The sequence below is a fragment of the Xylocopa sonorina genome, chromosome 12 (assembly GCF_050948175.1).
Source record: "Xylocopa sonorina isolate GNS202 chromosome 12, iyXylSono1_principal, whole genome shotgun sequence".
NCBI classification, from domain to species: Eukaryota; Metazoa; Arthropoda; class Insecta; order Hymenoptera; family Apidae; genus Xylocopa; species Xylocopa sonorina.
In genome coordinates this window covers 7,994,987-8,015,734 of record NC_135204.1, presented here as the reverse complement: position 1 = coordinate 8,015,734, position 20,748 = coordinate 7,994,987, and the positions used below count along the sequence as shown (strand labels likewise).

General features: G+C 32.1%; 2 protein-coding genes across 2 annotated transcripts; both read left to right on the top strand.

The window, feature by feature from the left end:
* The first annotated feature begins 81 nt into the window (after positions 1 to 81).
* Positions 82 to 1,549, top strand: LOC143429629 (putative carbonic anhydrase 3). The gene is made up of 7 exons (XM_076905307.1): positions 82 to 179; positions 248 to 286; positions 412 to 579; positions 644 to 797; positions 870 to 975; positions 1,048 to 1,275; positions 1,376 to 1,549. The coding sequence occupies exons 1-7, from the start codon at positions 140 to 142 to the stop codon at positions 1,547 to 1,549; spliced, it is 909 nt and encodes a 302-aa protein (XP_076761422.1). The 5' UTR covers positions 82 to 139.
* Positions 1,550 to 2,120: 571 nt separating this feature from the next.
* Vps13 (vacuolar protein sorting 13C) lies at positions 2,121 to 20,597 on the top strand. The gene is made up of 60 exons (XM_076905864.1): positions 2,121 to 2,560; positions 3,133 to 3,219; positions 3,306 to 3,503; positions 3,573 to 3,805; positions 3,878 to 4,016; positions 4,094 to 4,340; positions 4,471 to 4,705; positions 4,961 to 5,078; positions 5,165 to 5,411; positions 5,504 to 5,761; positions 5,835 to 5,934; positions 6,016 to 6,255; positions 6,338 to 6,521; positions 6,607 to 6,689; positions 6,777 to 6,906; positions 6,983 to 7,215; positions 7,293 to 7,430; positions 7,509 to 7,653; positions 7,760 to 7,977; positions 8,075 to 8,230; positions 8,297 to 8,431; positions 8,513 to 8,685; positions 8,791 to 9,092; positions 9,243 to 9,379; positions 9,469 to 9,757; positions 9,828 to 10,099; positions 10,182 to 10,304; positions 10,386 to 10,488; positions 10,556 to 10,702; positions 10,760 to 10,956; positions 11,017 to 11,154; positions 11,284 to 11,406; positions 11,469 to 11,648; positions 11,734 to 11,913; positions 12,003 to 12,167; positions 12,252 to 12,415; positions 12,493 to 12,613; positions 12,874 to 13,050; positions 13,693 to 13,917; positions 13,993 to 14,208; positions 14,621 to 14,662; positions 15,073 to 15,135; positions 16,197 to 16,400; positions 16,503 to 16,640; positions 16,728 to 16,874; positions 16,957 to 17,105; positions 17,190 to 17,301; positions 17,371 to 17,609; positions 17,687 to 17,849; positions 18,017 to 18,233; positions 18,309 to 18,484; positions 18,567 to 18,686; positions 18,770 to 18,891; positions 18,980 to 19,293; positions 19,382 to 19,503; positions 19,587 to 19,756; positions 19,849 to 19,963; positions 20,050 to 20,181; positions 20,275 to 20,442; positions 20,544 to 20,597. The coding sequence occupies exons 1-60, from the start codon at positions 2,461 to 2,463 to the stop codon at positions 20,589 to 20,591; spliced, it is 10,017 nt and encodes a 3,338-aa protein (XP_076761979.1). The 5' UTR covers positions 2,121 to 2,460; the 3' UTR covers positions 20,592 to 20,597.
* The last annotated feature ends 151 nt before the right edge of the window (positions 20,598 to 20,748 follow it).

Here is a 20,748-nt window from a genome sequence, read left to right as displayed (position 1 = left end):
ATAACATAGTGCGTTTCTTGGACCCATACGCGAAGTATGAGTTCGAAATACATGTCACTATTCTGTTAAATTCGAGTTATAAAAGTATTGTTAGACTAACAAATAATAACAAAGTAACACGTTAGAATTAAAAATAATAATGATCATTATTATGAAAGTTATAACATTGGTGGTGTTTAGTAAGTTTAATCATCTTTACATTGTATTTTACCACATTATTCGTAGTTGAAAATAATATATTTTTTAGTACCAGCTATTACTGGCCACTTTGGATATAGTAAGTGTGGTATGTAAGAGTTTAAACTCTGTAGTTTTATTATTTAATAACAGGCTTCAAATTAGTTAATACATAACTATAATTTAATTATATGTGTTCGATGTTCTCGTCGGAAATTGTATATAATATTTCAGATCAACATGTGTGGGCTCAAAATTTTAAATTGTGCAGCGGAAAATTACAATCTCCCGTGCCTATACGGTCGTCTGTAGCAATTGTTCTGCCTTTACCTGCAATAGAAACAATTGGCTACAATAATTTCCTTCCAAGACCATTACACCTCCAGAACAATGGTCATTCAGGTGATTGTGAATTGGATTTTCTCAAAACAGTGTTGCGTAACAAAACTAAAATTTATTTTTTCAGTCGTAATAAAGTTAAATAATAATTCAAGAAGAAGATTGCCTTATATATTCGACGGTTCACTGGATGCAGACCAAGAATACGAAGTAGATCATTTACATTTCCATTGGGGTGCAAGGAATAATAGGGGATCTGAACACTTATTGAATGGTGTTAGGTAAATGGAAAGAATAAAAGATTCGATAAATTAACTATTTACTCAATTTTTAAATATGTATATTCTGTCTAGATACCCTATGGAAATGCACATTGTACACAGAAATAAAGCTTATTCAAATTTTTCTGACGCATTGAATTATAAAAATGGTCTTGCGGTTTTAGGTATATTTTTTCAAGTAAGTTCGAAAAATAAATTTTCTTTGCTTTTTATAGTTTAATTTTATTTTACATACAGTTCTTGCATTCAGTTACAGGAAAAAGATAACAAGTCTTTGTACCCTATCGTGAAGAATTTAATGAATGTTAAATCATTAAATCGAGAAATAAAATTGAACACGTCTATAACGCTAGCTTCATTATTACCTAAAAATTTAAATGTATTTTATACTTATAAGGGCTCGTTAACTACTCCTCCATGTAGTGAAGTAGTAACATGGATTATTTTTCCAACTCCAGTACCAATATCTTTTAATCAGGTATTGCATTTTACGATTGATATATTTTACGATCAATATAAATTAGTTGCACCTCTTTTTTGTATCGTTAAATAATTGTATGATTATTATTTATTTCCAGCTAAATACATTTAGGGTACTGTCCAATGGAGGTAAAAAGTTAGCAGATAATTACAGAAAATTACAAACAATAGGACATAGAAAAGTGTATGTTCGGAGATTAAGTTTATCTTCAATCGCGGGCTATGACGAAACCATTTATAATGTTACGAATTTAGATTGGTTCTGGCATTGAACTATAACAAAATTAATATCTTCTAGAGTTTGTTGTTTATAAAAAATATAAAACAGTGTACATTTTTATAAAATTTATGTATTTAAAGAAAAATATTTCGTAAACATCGTACATCTATATATTACAAGTTTTAGTTGATAAATAGTATTACAGCATAAAATTATATAAAAATACTAGAAATTTCATTATGAATTTTGTTATTGTTTAATATTGTTTACTATCGCTTAGATAAATAGTGCATGTTTACAAGAAAGGTAGGGCCTTATCAATCGTATTTAGATATCACACATGTAGTGATTTGCATTGGCGAGTCTATGCGGTTTAGGTCAGTATGCATTAGTCACCTACGAATGACTACAAGTGGTTAGAATGTAAAGGTGGAGTTGGTGAAATTGACTGCGTCAGACGGCATTGACAGTATCACGTTTTTGCAAGATGTTGTCCCGCGAGTTGCAAAGAACTTGAAACCAATTCACATAACCTAATCATCTGCGTTAAATTCGAAAATCAGATCGCGACTGTGCGGCGTGACAGTGTGTAAAAAATAGTAATCTTAACAAACATAATCGGTTGAAAGTAAACCACAACGATGACAATAAATAAAAACAATTCGCCGCGATAAACTGCATCAATTTGGATCTGATTTTACGGATAATTCTTTTCTTGTAATTCCTAAAATTGACCTATTTACCCAATTCCAGTTTTCTACAGCATATACGGACACATTAAAGGTTATGCGGTACTTTTTTCTATCGATCGATCCTGCTTTCATGCGTCGACCGTTATTTAACGAAAATTCAGCAGGCGAAAAGTTTATCGCATCCTAGTCCCGTGTTATATTCGTTTTCCTCGTTTGAAAATTGGTGGCTTCCGTTTTTATGAAATTCCATTTCTCAAAATAACGTTTGAAGATGGTTTTCGAATCGATCGTTACCGAACTCTTGAACAAAGTGTTGGGGGAGTATATCCAAAATTTGGATTATACGCAATTAAAATTGAGTTTATGGGGAGGTAAGTATCTGCAGGTAGCGAAACATTTCATGTATGTATAGTATATGCATTTGTAGCATTGAGGCTGGGTGTGTGCCTCCGCCTAAGTGGAGGCCTTATCATTGCCCGGGAAAATTGGAAAAATAAGATGCGGTAATAATTGTCTGATAACATGCAATCTAATATTTTATGAATGAACGTGGATGTATTATTAGTATATACGTACACTGATGTGACATCAGCTTCTATTTATATCACGATACTGCGGCTAATTCTTTATTATCTCTAGCTTGTGGTATACGTTATACGTATAATAAAATTCTGAACGCACATGTTCGCACAAAACAAATGTATATCGCGTAACCTAATGGTGTTAAACACCAATACAAAGAGGGAATTGATCATCTTTATGTATTCATTTTGATGTAGTTTTGTTATAAAAAAAAAAGAGGAAATTTTCAATAATAAAGTATTTGTCTTACTTTTTTTTTTATGTCCATGGCATTTTATTGTACATACATGAATTTATTGTTTAAAATAATGATATCTTTCATTATTGTGGTAATAATGAAAATGATTGTATTACTTTTTAGGAGATGTAGTACTAACAGATTTATTAATAAAAGAAACTGCACTAGATGTTTTGGACCTACCCATTCGATTGGAATATGGAAGATTAGGTTTGTAAATTCTACTATATAAGGCTTTATTTAGGTCTTGTACTTTTTACATATGAAATTAACAAAGTTCTGTGTATCCTTTTTAGGCAAACTTATATTAAAAATACCATTTAAGGATATGTGGAATGGCCAGATTGATGCCATAGTGGAAGAATTATTTATATTAGTGGTACCCTCGAGTCAGGTTGTATATGATGCGGAAAAAGAAGCGAAAATGCACCTTGAAACTAAGCGTGCTGAGCTTGCAAGGGTTGAAAAAAAGAAGCAGTTAGCAGATACCAAATGTAATCATCCTTTGTAGTACAATTTTACGACTGTATTATTTAATTTAATGTTTTAATTTTACCTTGTAGCACAAGAGAAATTAGATGATTCTATGGTTGAGAAGTTAATTGCTCGTATGATAAAAAATATTCATGTAGAAATCAAAAGGATACATGTCAGATACGAGGATCATACCTCATTCAAAGGTCATCCTTTTTCAGTTGGCTTTACATTGAATAAATTTATCTTAGAAAGTTGTACAGATACTTGGGAAACGAATGGCCATTTAAAAGATATGTATGCCATTCCACAAATTTATAAGGTAAATGAGTAACTTGGTAAAAATATAGTTCTAGACAATAATGGGTGAAATAAAAAAATATTTTTCTTCCAGTTATGCACGCTAGATGGTTTGGCAGTATATCTGAATACAACTGTTCAACAGTTTAGTCAAAATACACAATCAGGTTATTCAGATCTATTTTGTAGTGGTATTGCAACTATAGATTACAATCCACCTGGTTATCAATATTGTAAGCAAATATTTGCATATTTATAATGTTTATTTAATCTAAAATTTTGTTCCATAATTGATCTTTAATTTATATAGTATTGGGTCCAATAAACGTTAATGCAAAATTGAAATTAAATCCGAAACCAGAAACAGATGGAAGCAATTATACAATTCCCAAAGTGTGGTTAGACTTGGAAATGCAAAAATTAAGAGTAGGATTATCACGAAAGCAGTATCGTACCCTTGTTCAATTAGGCGAAGGTTTAGATCAAGCTCAGAAAGCTGCACCATACAGAAAATATAGACCAAATTTGACATCATATAGGGGATATTATAAACAATGGTAATAATTTATTGCTAAACTGAGCGTTTATGCTTTTCTGAAAAATTTAAGTAGGCAAAAAGTACAGAATGTACGTATTATAAAAAGATATTAATAAAAAACAATGTGTGTAATGAATTATTATCATCAGGTGGGAATTTGCATACACATGTGTGTTAGAAGAAACAGTGCGTAGAAACCGCAGGAATTGGGATTGGAATCACATGAAAGCACATAGGGATATGTGCCGTTCCTATGCTGACGCATATCAAACTAAGTTAACGACAAAGAAAGTTTCACAGGAAATAGAAGATCTTCTTACAAATTGCGAAAGGAAATTGGACATTTTTAATCTAGTCATCATAAGACAAAAAATCGAAATGGAAGTTAGTTGATAAGAAATATTATTACAAAAAAATGATAAATAACGTAAATCTTTATATTTTAGAGGTATAGAATCGTATCTCTTTTACAGTACAATCAATAATGTGCTGAAATTAAAAAAAATTGTCTTTAGCTCTTTGTTGAAAAAGTTTTAGCTTCATATTGACAGAAAATATTGATACTATTCTTTACGTTTAAGGTATAGACACGTATTTTGAGATTTGATAATAAGTTAGTTTTTAATTTATACATGATAGGTAGAAAAACTAGCAGAAAGAGAAAAAACTTTGAAAGCAAAACGCGGTTGGTTTGGTTTCCTGTGGTCGAGCACGCAAGCAGAAGAAACGCAAGAATTGAACTCCGCAGCTGCTATAAGTAAGACGTTCGATTAAAACAGAAGTAGAGGTGTTTGACTTAAGGAATTTTTCGATTTTCATGAAAATACTGCAAATGCATTTCAGTGCGGAAATTTGAACAAGCAATGACACCGCAAGAGAAGGAAAAGCTCTACAGAGCGATTGATTATCAAGAAAACAGTGCTCCAGCTCATTATCCAGAAACATACGAGATGATTGATACGAGATTTCTTTTGCACGAGCTTCAAATTATAATTTTAGACACAGATAAGGAGTATCCTTGTGTTCTGGACCTTCAGCTTCATAGCGTTCAAGCTTGCTTCAAATCAAGACCATCTGCTAATGCTATTTTGTACGTCTCTTACTTCTTTCTTAAACTTAAAATTTTTAATTATTAATACAACACATGAGTATAATTATAGAGTAATATTTACTTCGTTACAGAGTTACCGCATCCATTAACGAGATGAAGTTATTAGGAACGAAACAAGACGAGTATGTTCCTTCGCTTTTTAATTCGCATGGTGATCAACACGGCACAGATAACGTTCTGTTATCTGTGTCGTACGAAAAAAATCCACTTGACAAATTATGCGGCGATCGTGTCATAGTAAAATCGAAGTCTGTGGATATTATTTATGATGCACAAACTGTTATAGAAATAGTTAATTTGTTTAAAGTACAAAGCTCGACATTGGATAAGTAAGAATATCATTTTTTGTTGGTAACTTTCTAGATTTGGTATTCTGATAATCCTTTGAAATTTTTATTTTAGTCTGCAAGCAGCTGCTGCGGAACAATTAGAAGGTTTGAAAGAGATGTCGGCTCTAGGTTTAGAGTACGCTATTCAAAAGCATTCTGTATTAGATATACAGGTAAAACTAATTATGTCATTATTACAATAAACAAGTGACATTAGAGATTATTATAGACTCAAGTACACCAATATTTAACAGGTAAACATGCAAGCATCTCAGTTAATCATACCACATGATGGACTTTACAATAGTACAAAATCGGTATTAGTTGTCAATCTTGGTAGTTTGCAAGTGCACTCTCTTGAGAAACCTAAAGATGATATGTCGAACGTAACTGTTAAACAATTGATTAGCATGGGTAAAAGCGAAGAAGATGTATTGATGCATCTTAGAAAGCATAGTTATGACAAATTTGTCTTGAAGATAGTCGACTTTCAAGTACGTAATTTTAGCTCTTAACTGCTTTATCTTTTCTTTCAACTTCATTATAGAATAAAAATTGTAAAATAACGTAAAATAGGTGCTAGTTTCAATGCCGAGTGAAGATTGGCGCACAATTTTATCTAATGTGGATGAATCAGCGACATTATTGCATCCAATGGTACTGGAAATCCAATTCCATAAGTGCCTAGTAACAGATGACCCTTTACTTCCAAAATTTAGGCTCATTGGGCAGTTACCTTCAGTTGTTATTAACATAACAGGTATCATTTCACGGGAAATTCTAGATATTTTTAACGTAACTTTTTAAATTAAGGATAAATGACAATAATTTTTTTGTTTTCTTAGATAATCGTTTATTGCAAGCTCTTTCTATAGCTCAGAGTATTCCGCTCCCAGAAGAAGAACAATCAGAGCTGCAGAAGTCAATGGTACATTTTAAAATATACAAACGAATGCAATTTTTTTACATTTATATTGAATTTTCGAATGTTCCGAATGTGGACTACTTTTTTCAGAGTAAATCGGTGTCACAATTGTCGCTGTTGAAAGATATAAGTACCAGTATTTCCGAGAAGAAGAAGGAAGACGCTAGTTCAACTGCTATTAAACAAACAACTGACTTGGAGATGAAATTTGAAATGAAAGGTAATGGATAATATTTTACAGTTTTAAATAATGAAATTAATGAACATCTGTTTAATAATTGTACAATTTATTGCAGAATTTGCGATACATATTTCGTCCCAAAAAGACGGCACGATAATACCCTTTATGAAAGTTGAGGTGGTACAATTGGAAGCGGAAATGTTACAACGAACTTATGATCAAGAGATTTTTTTGAGATTAGGTGGTGTCCAAGTAAAACAGCATTACAATCAAAACGAAATATTTATGGTAAACACTCCTATGCTATCTGGTAGAGATGTGTATTTGATAACGGTACAATATGTAAATGTAAGTAAATGTTGATAGCATTAACATAACAGCATTTAGTAAACTAAGTAACATAATTAAATGTTTCTTCATTTTAGGTAAACAAACGATCACCTGAGTTTAAAACGAAATATGAATCTGTTCTTAAGTTATTAAAACTAGAGTTTACAACGTTAGACGTTTTACTGCACCAGGAAGCACTTATAAATCTTCTTCAATTTGTATCATACATGCAGGTAATTTACGCATAAAAAAACAAAAGTGTAAAACTCAAGGATATAAATTACATTCTTTAAAAATTATTTAAATTGTAGGATCAAATGAATGCTATAGCAAATAGTAAGATCGAGAAAGAGCCTCAGTTACGCTCACGACCTACTCACTTGGCTTCAATTCAGGAGGAAACCTCTACATTCTTGAGGGAACACATTCACAAGCAAAAACTTAAATCAACAATACGTAAGATCCTTGTATATTTTTTTTCTTATTTTGTAAATTTCATTTGAGAATCTCTTATCCAAATGTGCATACATAATTATGATTTTCAATATACATGTGCATTTAGGTCGTAGAAAAGCAACGATTGAGCACACAGATTTGAAGGTCCAAGCGAAAGTTCATACTATTTCCATGAAGATAACTAGTGATTATAGAGACATTACTGCATTTTATATCGTTGGTATCACTGCCGGATTTATGATGAAATCTTCCTATTCTCAAGCAAATGTTAATTTATCTTCTATCAGTATTAAAGATCTTAACACAGCTTCATCTTACAGAGACGTGAGATTCAAATTTTTTTCTTCATATTTTCTTACATATATTATGTACATAAAATCAATGTAATATTAATGTAAACAATTATTTTTTTCTTATATAGATTGTATCAGTCGCAGAAGATACTGAATCTTTACAAATTCAGGCAATAATGTATAATATTGAGCCATCAGAGACTGACAAAAATAACATGTCCATCACAGTTATTATGGGTTGTTATCGTATTATCTTTCTAAACATGTTTGTTACCAGTATAATGGTAAGCAAATATATTTTCTTATAATAATCGAAATATTTCGATATTACAGTGTATTTAATATTTTAGAGCTTTTTAAATAATTTCCAAGTGGCTCAGCAAGCAATAAAGGATGCATCAGCAGCCGCCGCTGAAGCTGCCAAGACAAATATCAAAGACGTTAAAGAAAGTGCGGCACGTATTGGGCTTGCGGTAAAAATTAAAGTATGTATTGAAATGATTTTTTCTATACACATTACAAAAAAAAAAAATGGAGTTAATTTGTAATTAAAATATGTTATTTAGGCACCCGTTATATATGTTCCGATGCATTCGAAGAGTGATCATTGTTTAACACTGGATATGGGTAATCTTACTGTGTGTAATGTTTTTAAAAAATTAGAAGTTACTAATGAAGCTGGCGATTGTCCTATTGTCGACGAAATGAGAATAGAATTGCAAAATCTGAAGTTGTCACGGTAATAATTAATTACCTAGAAAAAGTTGTGGCTTTTATAGAATTCTATTAATCTATCGCTATTTGAGTTTAACGGGAAATGATGGATTCATTATTTTTTTAATAGGGTAAGATTGAATATGGAACAATTTACTATCGAAAACGAAATACTGTTACTCGAACCAGTTAGTTTTACGCTACTTATGAAACGTAATTTATCCACGGCTTGGTTCACTTCTATACCGGATATCGACATGTCTGGTAGATTAAATAAAATAAATATATTGATAAGTAAAGAAGACTATGCGACTGCGATGAAAGTATTAGCAGAAAATTTAGGTGAAACAGTCGAGGATAAGAAGCTTACAACCAGTGTTAGTCAAACTGAAAAGAAACTTGAAGTGGAAGTTTTGCAACATCATCAAACAGGTAAAGCAACTATTATCTTAACATTTATGGATTATAATTAGACTATTATAGTACATTACTGTTGTAATTTCTAAGTTGCAATCCATTGACAACACTGTCTAATTAGTTCGAAAAAAAGATAATTACCTTCTTTTTTTTCTTTTTGAACAGATAAGCTTGAAAGAGCTATTGCAGGAGATGTAGAAGAAATGGATGTCCAAGAGCAAGTACAAGTTCACACCTCCATGAAGTTTGAGTTCGTTATGGACAGTCTCGTGATCAATTTATTTACTGGTGGTTCAAAAACGGTAATTTACAACTTAAGTTATACTACCGTAAGTTATACTTCCAATATCTCGGTTACTTACTGTATATGAATTATATAAATTAATTGTAGCTTCAATCACAAACTTCTTTGCTTCATCTTCCGGAGAATGGACTGGCGAAATTTTGTTTGACTCATTTCGCGTTGAAAGGTCGAATATTCGCTGACGGATTACTGGCAACTTCAATTCTTCTTATGAATTGTACTTTGGATGATACGCGCCAAAGTAGGCAGGGGTCACTTATAAGAATCATGGAGAGAACTACTGCAGTACCTTCTATTGATGATACAGAACAAGAATCAAAATCTGTGCGCAGCATGTTGGACATGACTATTAGGCAAAGCTTAAATGACACGTTTGGTGAGTTCCTCTTCAAATTTGAATGTATTATATTTTTAATAAAAATATCATTTTTGTACTCATTTTTCAGTCGATATGCGTGTCTTTTCGTTCAGCATAATTGTGTCTCTCGATTATCTGATGAAAATAAAAGATTTTTTCGCCACTGACGAGGCACCACCAGCAAATAAACCGGCAAGCCAGCATGTTTCGAAGAGTCACGGTGAAACAGCTGCTAAAAAGAAACAAACTACCACAACATCTGCTAAAAGAATGTTTACAGTTAATATACACGTCGAGAAACCAGATTTTATTCTATTAGAAGATATGGATGATATTAATTCAAATTGCATTATTCTAAATGTAATATTTATTTATAGCAATGACTATATTAGTTACGCATAAAACATTTTCCATGTACTGTATATTATTCTTTTATTTTAAGACGGAGTTACTGTTAAAAGTACGTTTAATGGACGAACATCAAGTGATAACTGGTTCCATAAAAGATTTATCTATTTTAGCTGGTGTGTACAATCCATCGAAGAGAACTGATTGGATATATCAGGTAAAATAGATTTTTATGAAATCTTTGCATATTATCACATGTAAGACACTGTTAACAATTTTATACAATTTCTATATAAAGGTTCTAAGACCATGCAGTATTAGTGTAGCAGGTTCTACACCAGAAGGCAAAGGACTTCATGTCGACGTTTGTTGCACGGATATTCACGTATCAGTTTCACCAGGTAATTTAATTAAATATTATTAAACATAGTGTCCAATGGAGTCTTTAATCGAACTTACTGTTTGCAGGTGTCATAGAAATATTGAATAAAGTTGTTCATACTGCTACGAAAACGGAAGTGAAAGATCAAGAATTTGTTGTCCCAGAGCCAAATCACGAAGGATTGTGGATCGTGACACCGTTTGAAGAAAGCGATTTTTGGTTCTTGAAAACAGGTAATATACTAGCGAATTCGTTGATTTAATTGATCTGATGAGCATGTTCTTTTTTAGAAGTGGGAGTAGAGGCTGAAGAAGATTTTGTATACCAGGATGATGAGGACATCACACCTTACAAGCCAGAATTGGCAATAATTTCTGCACCTACAATTCTATTTACGCTGGAAGCAGGTGTTGGCAATAAAACATTGCCAATGCTTCTGCTTCATATTGGATTCCAAAGTAACATTCACGATTGGAGCACGAAAACTGTAAGGAACACATAATCAAATTTTTTCAGTCTGCATTTATTAAACATTGAATAATTTTAGATGAATATAGAATATACAATGTCAGTGATTATGGCGTATTACAACAGTCGTTTAGCGTTATGGGAGCCTTTAATTGAACCAATAGAGAGGAACCAAAACGGAAAGCAAGTTTCAACACCTTGGGAGCTGAAAGTTAAGGTAATACATTTACTTCGTAACTTTTATGACAATGATGGAAAGAACTCGTTTGTTATATATTTATTATTTTAGCTAGCATAAGAAATCTTATGTTATTTTCGGTCCTAATAATTTTTTTACTCTATGTAGATTCAATTTAATGATGTCTCAGCGGACTCTAGAGGCGGGCTAAGCGCTGTTAGTCCCACTTCAGATAGTGAAATAGAAGAATTCCATCAAACTCCAAAAATGTCTATTGACATAATATCAACTGTAAGTTAACGTGTAATTCATATTATCCTTTATACTATTTACGTAACATTGCTATGTAATAGGAAAGTTTGGAAATAACCGTGACGAAAACATGTCTGGATATATTGAAACAACTTGGTAACGCATTTTCTTCCGCTATGGAAGCTGGTGAAAAAGAAACGGCTAAAAGCGTGGCACCATACGTACTTAAAAACGAAACCGGTTTGGCCATGGTTTTGGATTTGGAACGCAGTCATTTCAAGGTTTATAATCACAGCAACTTTTAGGTTTTTAATTCTTTTACTAGTGAATTGTAATAGTGTCAATACATACTTAATATTTTTCTAGGTTTTTAATGATAGATCAAAACTTACGAGTACTTCCACGGACTCGTACATGGAAGTGATACTCGAGTCTGGTGCATCGGTGGAGCTTGCTCCAAAGACAACGAAAACTGAGATGCCGTTGCTTGATCAATTGAAAACCGAGACGATTAAGGAACGAGAAGACGATAAGTTTACTATTTCGGTAATATATAACATTCAAAGATTTAATTCATGAATTTATACATTAATCGACATAAGAAAGTATGTATATATCAATTATATTTATTAAAGTTCAAAGAAATCCGCCTGGTAAACCTAGTGATACCCGTTTTAAGAGCCGACAAAAGGTTCTTTTCATTGAAATATCGAAAAGAAGGCTCTGAAGAATGGGGTATCGTTTCGGACGTTGTAGTAGATAACGGAAGTACTATTGTTACGCTCAGAAGTATTCTACAGGTAAATGACATACAGTTAGTCATCAAAGTTCACACGTAAGTCGGATGATAATTGTACAAGCAATAATGTGTTTGCATATTCTAGGTACATAATCATTTCAGTCAACCAATATCTGTATACTATATGACCAAGCGTGGAAACGAAGTTGAATGCGTAGGTACTGTTGCACCTGATAACAAATTAAATCTGCCATTAGACGCTGTATATACCTCGACAAATATCTATTGGCTATTTTTCAGCGTTGATGGGTAATTTATACATATATAAAACTTTTATGTATTTTTGGTTGTTCAAATTTATTTAATGTTATATTAAATGTGTTCAGATATATGGTTTCCGATGAACCATTTGTTTGGAAAGATCTACAAAAGACAGTCAATATGACAAAACTATTGAAATGCGAAAGTCGCACGAGGCAAGATGCCGTGGAGCCATTTTATATGAAGGTAACATCTCAATCGTGTTTCATTTATTTATGTATACACTAGAGAATTTTTTACATTTTATTTCACTCTTTCTTACACAATATTTTACACTACGTAGTACTGTGTAAAACACTATTTTAAGTTTGATAGTTACACAACGATACAAACGTTTAATTTTCCTTTTTTTCTTTCCTTTTTATGCTGTAATCGAACAAGATTTCGTTAAAAAAAGAAACAAATTATATATACATGCTTTTATAAGCAACAGTTTTTACTTTTAGATGTTTTTCGTGATGATTGTGGTTGGTAGTATTTTATATAATAACAATACTATTGGCTTATTATTGAATGCTATTAACTGGCGATCCGTATTCTGTCGTTTCATTGATTGTGTCAAGCATCTTTGCTTGAAAAATTTACCCCCAGAGCACAAAAAATATCTGGAAGCACCTATTCAGGTACTACCGTCTTTTTATCCTAAAATAGTTTGAGTACCAGTTGCTACTTAGTTCACGTTGAGTATCAACCGAAGAAGTATCTTTAACATCTTGCTATTAGATAGTTAATATTCTTAATGTGAATGCGTATATGTAAAGATTGATATTGTAAGAGATGTGTGTTAGTATTATATCATTTATATATTATACAGACTATTATAGTGATTACCCAATATGTTTGACTGAAAATCATTACTGGCATGGTTTTGATTATGATCATTAATTACGTTACATTAACAGTATAACTATAACAAAATGAAAAGAAGGAAACAAAATCAAGTTTTTGTAGGTGGCATTATTTATTTTTCATTTTAATACATTTTGGTAACAATATATCTACGACATTTTTCTGTTATGTATAAAATATTCGAATAGATATAGGAAATTATAATATTTTCATACATTGCACGTTTTTCTGTTTTATTTGCGTGATAAAATACAAATGTGCTGTTATTGTTACGCTTTAAATATTAAAAATGTTGTTTATTATTTATTAGACAGTAGTGCGAGGGCTGTGGTAGATAAATTTCAGAATAATACAAATGTTAACATCAAGGAAAAGAGTTCTAACATATTAATGATATACAATAAACACATTTGCAGGTTGTTGGTGAAATAGAACAAGTTTATTTCGAAAATACTAGTCGACATACTATGGCGAGCACCATTTACAATGTTCATTTGTATCCATCAGTGTATTTAAAGAATTTCCTGCCCATCAATATTATTGTTTGTTTGCCTGGTGCTGTGCAAGAAAAGCTTTTAGAAGCCGGCACATCTTATCAGATTCCCACGATTGATCCTGGGAAATCTTACATAATAATAAAGGCAAGTAACTGGTAAATAATTACTATATAGAACATATTACCGTGTCTAACAATTATATCATAATACATGTTACAGTTACCAAATTATTTAGAAAAGGATTGGTCGTGCAGAGGCGAAATATTAGCAAATCCACCAGAATTTTCCGTTTGGTCCTTTGAGTCTTTTGATAGCGCTCAAAAAGTTGTAATGGACCTAGGCATGCATACATCATACAAACACGGCTCCATCGCTATGGCCTTATATTGTCCGTTTTGGATGTTGAATAAAACAGGCTTAATGTTATCTTATCGGGTAAATATCAATATAATTCTTAATATTCAGTAATCATTTCATTTTTTTTCTGCTTTACGTGCTTATTATTTTAATTTTATGTTTTTTTTTGCTTAAAAAAGGGTTTCAGTACATATAAATGTGTTTAGTTAAGTTATATTATTGTTTATTACATTATTTAAAGGATGAAACAAACTATTTACTAGGTATAAAAAATCTGTTTTTTTTAGTTTTGTGGCATTATAAGATAATGATACGAGTTTCTATTTCTAGTATTTGTCATTAGACCTGCAATTAATCACTATGCAACGCTTGAATTATTTTCCTGCCATGTGCAAGTCCTGTGCTACAATTATGCATGCCAGAAGTAGTTTAACGTTAGAAAATCGTTTACATTCTATGATCATATTTTATTGAATAAATTATTTTACAGAAATCAAGTAAGGGTGGCAAAGAACACTCAAGTCCAATCAAGGTAGTGATATCACGTTACAGTATTTTCACGCTTTGGACGCAATATTAATTAAATTAATTGTTTCTAGTGGTGGTTACATTTTTCGATGTACACAATTTATTTCGATGCGAAAGTTATTTTGAAAAGTGTGCATTTAGATTCAGACTTTTCAAATTTTTATTTTGTGCTCTTGTTTTCTTTCTCTTTTTTTAAGTTAAACGTTTTTTTGGAGTAATAAAATGGTAAAAGCTTGCATTAAGCATTGCAGAATGATGAAATTGCTTTTCAAAGTATACTTTTACTTATTCCGTACTGATCATAACACTTATGTGTAGAATCATGAATTTTTTCGATGGTTTTACAAAATTGTTGGGATAAACTACATTCATCATTAACGATCTTACGAATTTACATAGAAAGGTATCTTTCAGAGTTTGGTTTGTGTGAAAGCCCGTCATCCACGTGCAGAATACAGGAAGAAGAAAGCACGTTCGGTGATATATTAATTTCATTCTAAGTATATTGGTGATGGTTTAATTTTGCAAAACTGTCAAACAAACTTCGCATATGACCTGGAACACTTAACTGACTATTTCTTCTGTATACTAATGCCTTACTTTTATTTTTGTGCGTGTTGTCTGTTGTGCATATTGATCCGTGCATTTTTACTAACTATGTGTCGCTCCTTTCTCTTCAAAAAGATACAGAGTGTCCAACTATTGTTAGAAAATGTCGAAGTTCATTCTAAAAGTTAAAATAAGGCAGAAGTTAAGAATTTTAAAAAATTCGTTGAAACCTTTGTTTTCGAAAAAAACGACTTAGAAATTGTATGTTAAGTATGCTTACACTAATGGTAAAACATGCCAGATTGTATATATTTGAGAAGGATTATCAAAGTTGTTTTCCTCGAAAGTAAAGTCATAGAGAAGACAGTCTTATTTTTAGCACGCAGAATACACCCTCAAAGTTTCTATAGGTTGCATAATACTTTGTAGAATCATTTATTTGAAAACAATCCCTTATTACTCCAAATTTAAAATAATTACTATTGGCTATTAGGCTAAGTTTAACTTGTATTTATTTATGTTTATTAACTAGCTTACTGTGACATTTTATTGTAGTCTTGCAATATAACGCATACTGTTACATGCTGTGAATAAATCACTACTGCTTGTGCACTTGTGCTATTAAAGCACGTACAGGGCATGATTGTTGTATATAAAACTAAATAGCATTTATTACAATAAGTTGTACATTAATGCAATGAACTTTTTATACAATTTTTGGAGAAAATTTTTTAATGTATGAAAAAAGATGCATACAATTGTATGCGTTCAAGCTTTATTTACTGAGACACATATATATAAGCAGAATTGTCAAAGAAAGGTAAATGGTGTTGGCCAATTGTTTAGTGTAATTATTCACGTGTTACGTGACATTGTACAGATACGTCTGAAAATGCAGTTAATTGCATTTTTTGTGCACAGTGGAGTTGTAAAGTGTTGCAGTGCAACTAATGTCTTCCACAGGGATTTAATGGTATGAATATTTTCAGAGCGGAGAAGACCATCTAAATGTATTATACCATCCAGAGAACTTTAAGGGACCAATATTGTTCTCATTTCGCTCTAAAGTGTTCTTCGGCAAGAAAAAGGCAATGATTAGGGTGGAAGATGGTGAATGGTCCGATAAATTCCCTATAGATGTTGCAGGAAGCGAGGGGGTGGTCGATTGCAAATATAATGGCCTAACATATCAGGTTATTATCATTTTCTATAATTTATTTTCTGCAAAAAAATGAATTAATCTTATATTTTAGTTGGTACAGTTTTACATATACCATGTCTCCTATATGTTATAGATTGGAGTTCATAATCAATTGACTTATAATTCTTTAACAAAACAGATTACTTTCACTCCATATTATGTATTAATAAATAACTCGAGTCTTCTTATTGAATGCCAAGAAGGTGATAGACCAGCTGACCCTATGATCAAGGTAATAACTATTCATGGAGACTGACGGTTAACGTGATACATTATTAACTTTAGTTTAGCGATATACTTCTTCATTATTTATTCACAGATTCCTCCTGGTGAATGCACTGCTCTTTGGCCTCGTTCCGAGCACGAACAAAAGACTCTAACAGCTAGAATCGCGGGTGATCCCGAAAAAACTGCACCGTTTATTTACACCGACAGCCATACAACTTTACTGAAATTAAACAATAAGGTGGTACATTTTTGTCTCTAATACATAATGTATAAAATTGCATAGGGAAGATAGAATTTCTACAATTTTGATTATTGAACAGTATGGAGGCATCAATGTGGATGTCCAATTAAGTGAAGGTGGCGTCTACATTTCTTTATCCATGTATACACACGGAAATGCACCTGCATTAATTATTAACCATACTCCACATAATATTGATTTTTGGGAAAAAGGTTCATTGAATATTAGGTATGATCATTTCGTCGAAAAAAAAATTAGTGTTATAGCTTTACGTTGTAATACTAATTATTTTGTATATGAAATATTTTGCAGATCTGTGCAGCCGAACAACAGAATGTTTTATACTTGGGAGAATCCAGCAGGTCCGCGTAAATTAGTTTGGGAAGATAGCAATAAAAAAGAAATTGAAGAAACTTTGCGAAAGGTAAGAACCTTACATTTGACAAAAATTTATTTCTCTAAAACGTGATGCTATTAATATATCTACTTTTAGGATACTTTAGGGTCTTTTCAATTGCCAGATTTGGAAGAGGAAGTGTTTTATGTATCATTTTTGGATGGTACGCAGCGTGTTCTTTTATTTACATTGAACATGAAACTTGCAGAAGACTGTCAATTGGTTGGTGATTTTGAGACTGTAGAACAAGATGTGACGCTAAATATTCATGGGATTGGATTATCGCTTGTTAACAACATCACAAGATCGGAATTGTTATATTTGTGTATTGCTAGGTAAATTGCTGATACTAAATATATACATAACGCTAAGTTTCAGTAATTTTTACGTAATGTTAAATTTCATTGTTCAGTTCTGGTATAATATGGGAAACGCGTAAGTCAACTACGCATCGTTGGCGTGGCCTTAGTACAAGAGAGGTAACAATGTTAGAAGTAGGCTACCAGAAATATGGACGTGAGGTACAGATAGGAAAAGATCCAACGCAAATAGTGATGCTTGATCCAAAAGTAGAGGTAACGTGTAAATTGAAAGAATTTATTATTTTATATATAGACTTTCTCATCAGAAACTGTACATTTAGATGACCACTTTATATTTTAGTGATATGGAAAATCACTTCTGATGTTATTAAAAACTATGTAGATATTTATAAGGAATATTATTATTGAATTAATTTTAGGTGGATTATTTCAATATGGAAATGTTGAAACCGCATCGTCGTTATCTGCGACGCACGTTTCAAACCGGCTTATGGATGCAATATCGTACCACAATGCATCAAGTGCAGTTGCACGCAAAAATAAATAGATTACAAATTGATAATCAATTAGCAGAATGTGTTTTCCCAGTTATATTAGCTCCGGTTCCACCGCCAAAAAGCATTGCAGCTAGCACTGGTAAATTTTCATGTTAAAAGTTGTATAATAACATGCACATACCGTGATCCTATTTATACTCGATTAAATTTACAGTTATGAAACCTTTCGCTGAACTCAGCATGGTGAAACGATTGTTAGAACATAGTAATGTACAGCAATTTCGGTATTTTAAAGTTCTTATACAAGAATTCCACGTGAAAGTGGATATCGTGTTCATTAACGCGCTTATGAGTGTGTTTGAAGCAAATGAAATGAACGACGCGGAAGAAGTGAGTTCTATTGATCTATAAATTAGGTATGAAGTTTTAATAGTGCTGCAAACAATAACTATCTTTTCTTTTTATACTTTAGAGCAAGTTATTTAAATCGGATATGAAACTAGTTGACGAGCCGTTAATGTATCACGTCAGTTTAATTACCACAGCCGAACTGAAAAATTTCTTCGATCTGCTTCATTTTTCTCCCTTGAAGGTTTGTCTTTTATACTCCTAATTATATTTTTATGATTAATATTATTATTAATTATATTTCTATAACTGGTACAATTCTTTCAGATTCATATAAGTTTTTCAATGGCTGGTAGTCAGACCGCACCCTCTGCGGTGCCTAACGTAGTAAATGTATTATTGCAAGGAATAGGTGTTACATTAACTGATATTAATGACATTGTATTCAAGTAATTGTTATAATTATATTTTAATTTACATTGTCAGCATATATGTATATATGTTATATATAATTGTATATTTTTGTTTTATTCATAGATTAGCGTATTTCGAAAGAGAGTATACTTTCATGACAAATAAACAGTTAATTTCCGAGGCAACGATGCACTATGTGGGTCAAGCAATCAAACAAGCATATGTTCTCGTATTAGGGCTGGACGTGATAGGCAATCCATATGGCCTTGTAGTGGGTACTATGAAGGGTATCGAAGATTTGTTTTACGAACCTTTCCAGGGCGCCATACAAGGACCTGGCGAATTTGCGGAAGGTTTGATTCTTGGTATGAGAAGCATGTTAGGTCACACTGTCGGTGGAATGGCTGGAGCGGTTTCTAAAATAACTGGTGCTATGGGTATGTTTGATAATATTCATATTTTCGTCCTGTCTATACGATATTTGAAATATTTATTGCAGGGAAATTTCTTCTTTTTCTGTGACAGGCAAAGGTTTAGCTGCCTTAACGTTTGACAAAGATTATCAAAGAAAGCGACAAGAACAGCTTAACAAGCAACCAGCGAACTTGCAAGAAGGACTTGCACGTAGTGGAAAAGGCTTGGTAATGGTGAGTAAAGTAAAAAACAAAATTGATATTATTTTTGTTCAAAATAATTGTAAGTGTAAGTTTTTGTTTTCGTGATGTTTTAGGGTGTGTTTGATGGTGTAGCTGGTGTTGTAATGAAACCCATATCGGGTGCTAAAGAAGAAGGTGTGGAAGGTTTCTTTAAAGGATTCGGGAAAGGTGTTATTGGCCTCGTTACCAGACCAACAGCCGGTGTTATAGATTTTGCTAGTGGCTCATTCGGGGCAGTTAAACGGTATAAAAAATGAAATCCTTCCGTTATTCGTGTCTATCTATTCGTTCGAATATGGGAGACTGCTTTATAATTAAAATTTAATTTTTTTGCAGTGCAACAGAGATGCACGAAGAAGTAAAGAAAGTAAGGCCAGCTAGATTTTTACAACCAGATAATTTAGTCAGATCGTATGTCCGAGAGGAAGCTGAAGGGAATAAAATTCTAAGTGTAAGTGTTTAATATTCTTTGTTATCTAATGCAGCAGTTCTTATATTACGATATTTATTAATATTTACTGCAAATGCATTCTATAGGAATTAGAAAAAGGAAAATACGCGAACACTGACATTTATTTTTATCACATATACATTCACAAAGACGTGTTACTGCTTACTGACAAGAGGATAGCGTATGTTGAGCACAGTGATTTATTCGGTGGATGGCGGGTCAGTAGAATTTTATAAAATATTTTATACCCGAAAATTAAACATTTACACAGTGAAAAATATTTGCATTTATATTCTTTTTTCATTAAATAGGTGGAATGGACTTACACATGGCACGAAATGAGTGAGTTACCAAAGATAGTTGATAGAGGTGTTCAGATATTTATTAAAGATGCTAGTAAAAGGAAGAAATTAGGAAACTTGTTTGGTAGCGCAGATCAATCAAAAATAATTTTAATACCTGATTATAATTTAAGACAGGTAAGTGACAGTGAATGAACATTATTTTGAGCCCTTTACTCTTAACTTGTTGTTAACCAATTCAGAAAAATATTTAACTATGTATTTTGTGATCTCCACAGCTTTTATGCAATAAGATGCAAGAACAGATTAATCAATACGGGCTGTAATGCCGAGAAAGAAAATGCGATACACTTAATACATACTTTAACACTTGATATAGTTAATTGAACTGATAGTGCCTGGCCGTCGTAAATTTCTATTAAGCTTCGCAAGTTGAACTTCATAAATTTTATGTAGACATATAATATATTATACGAAAGTTTT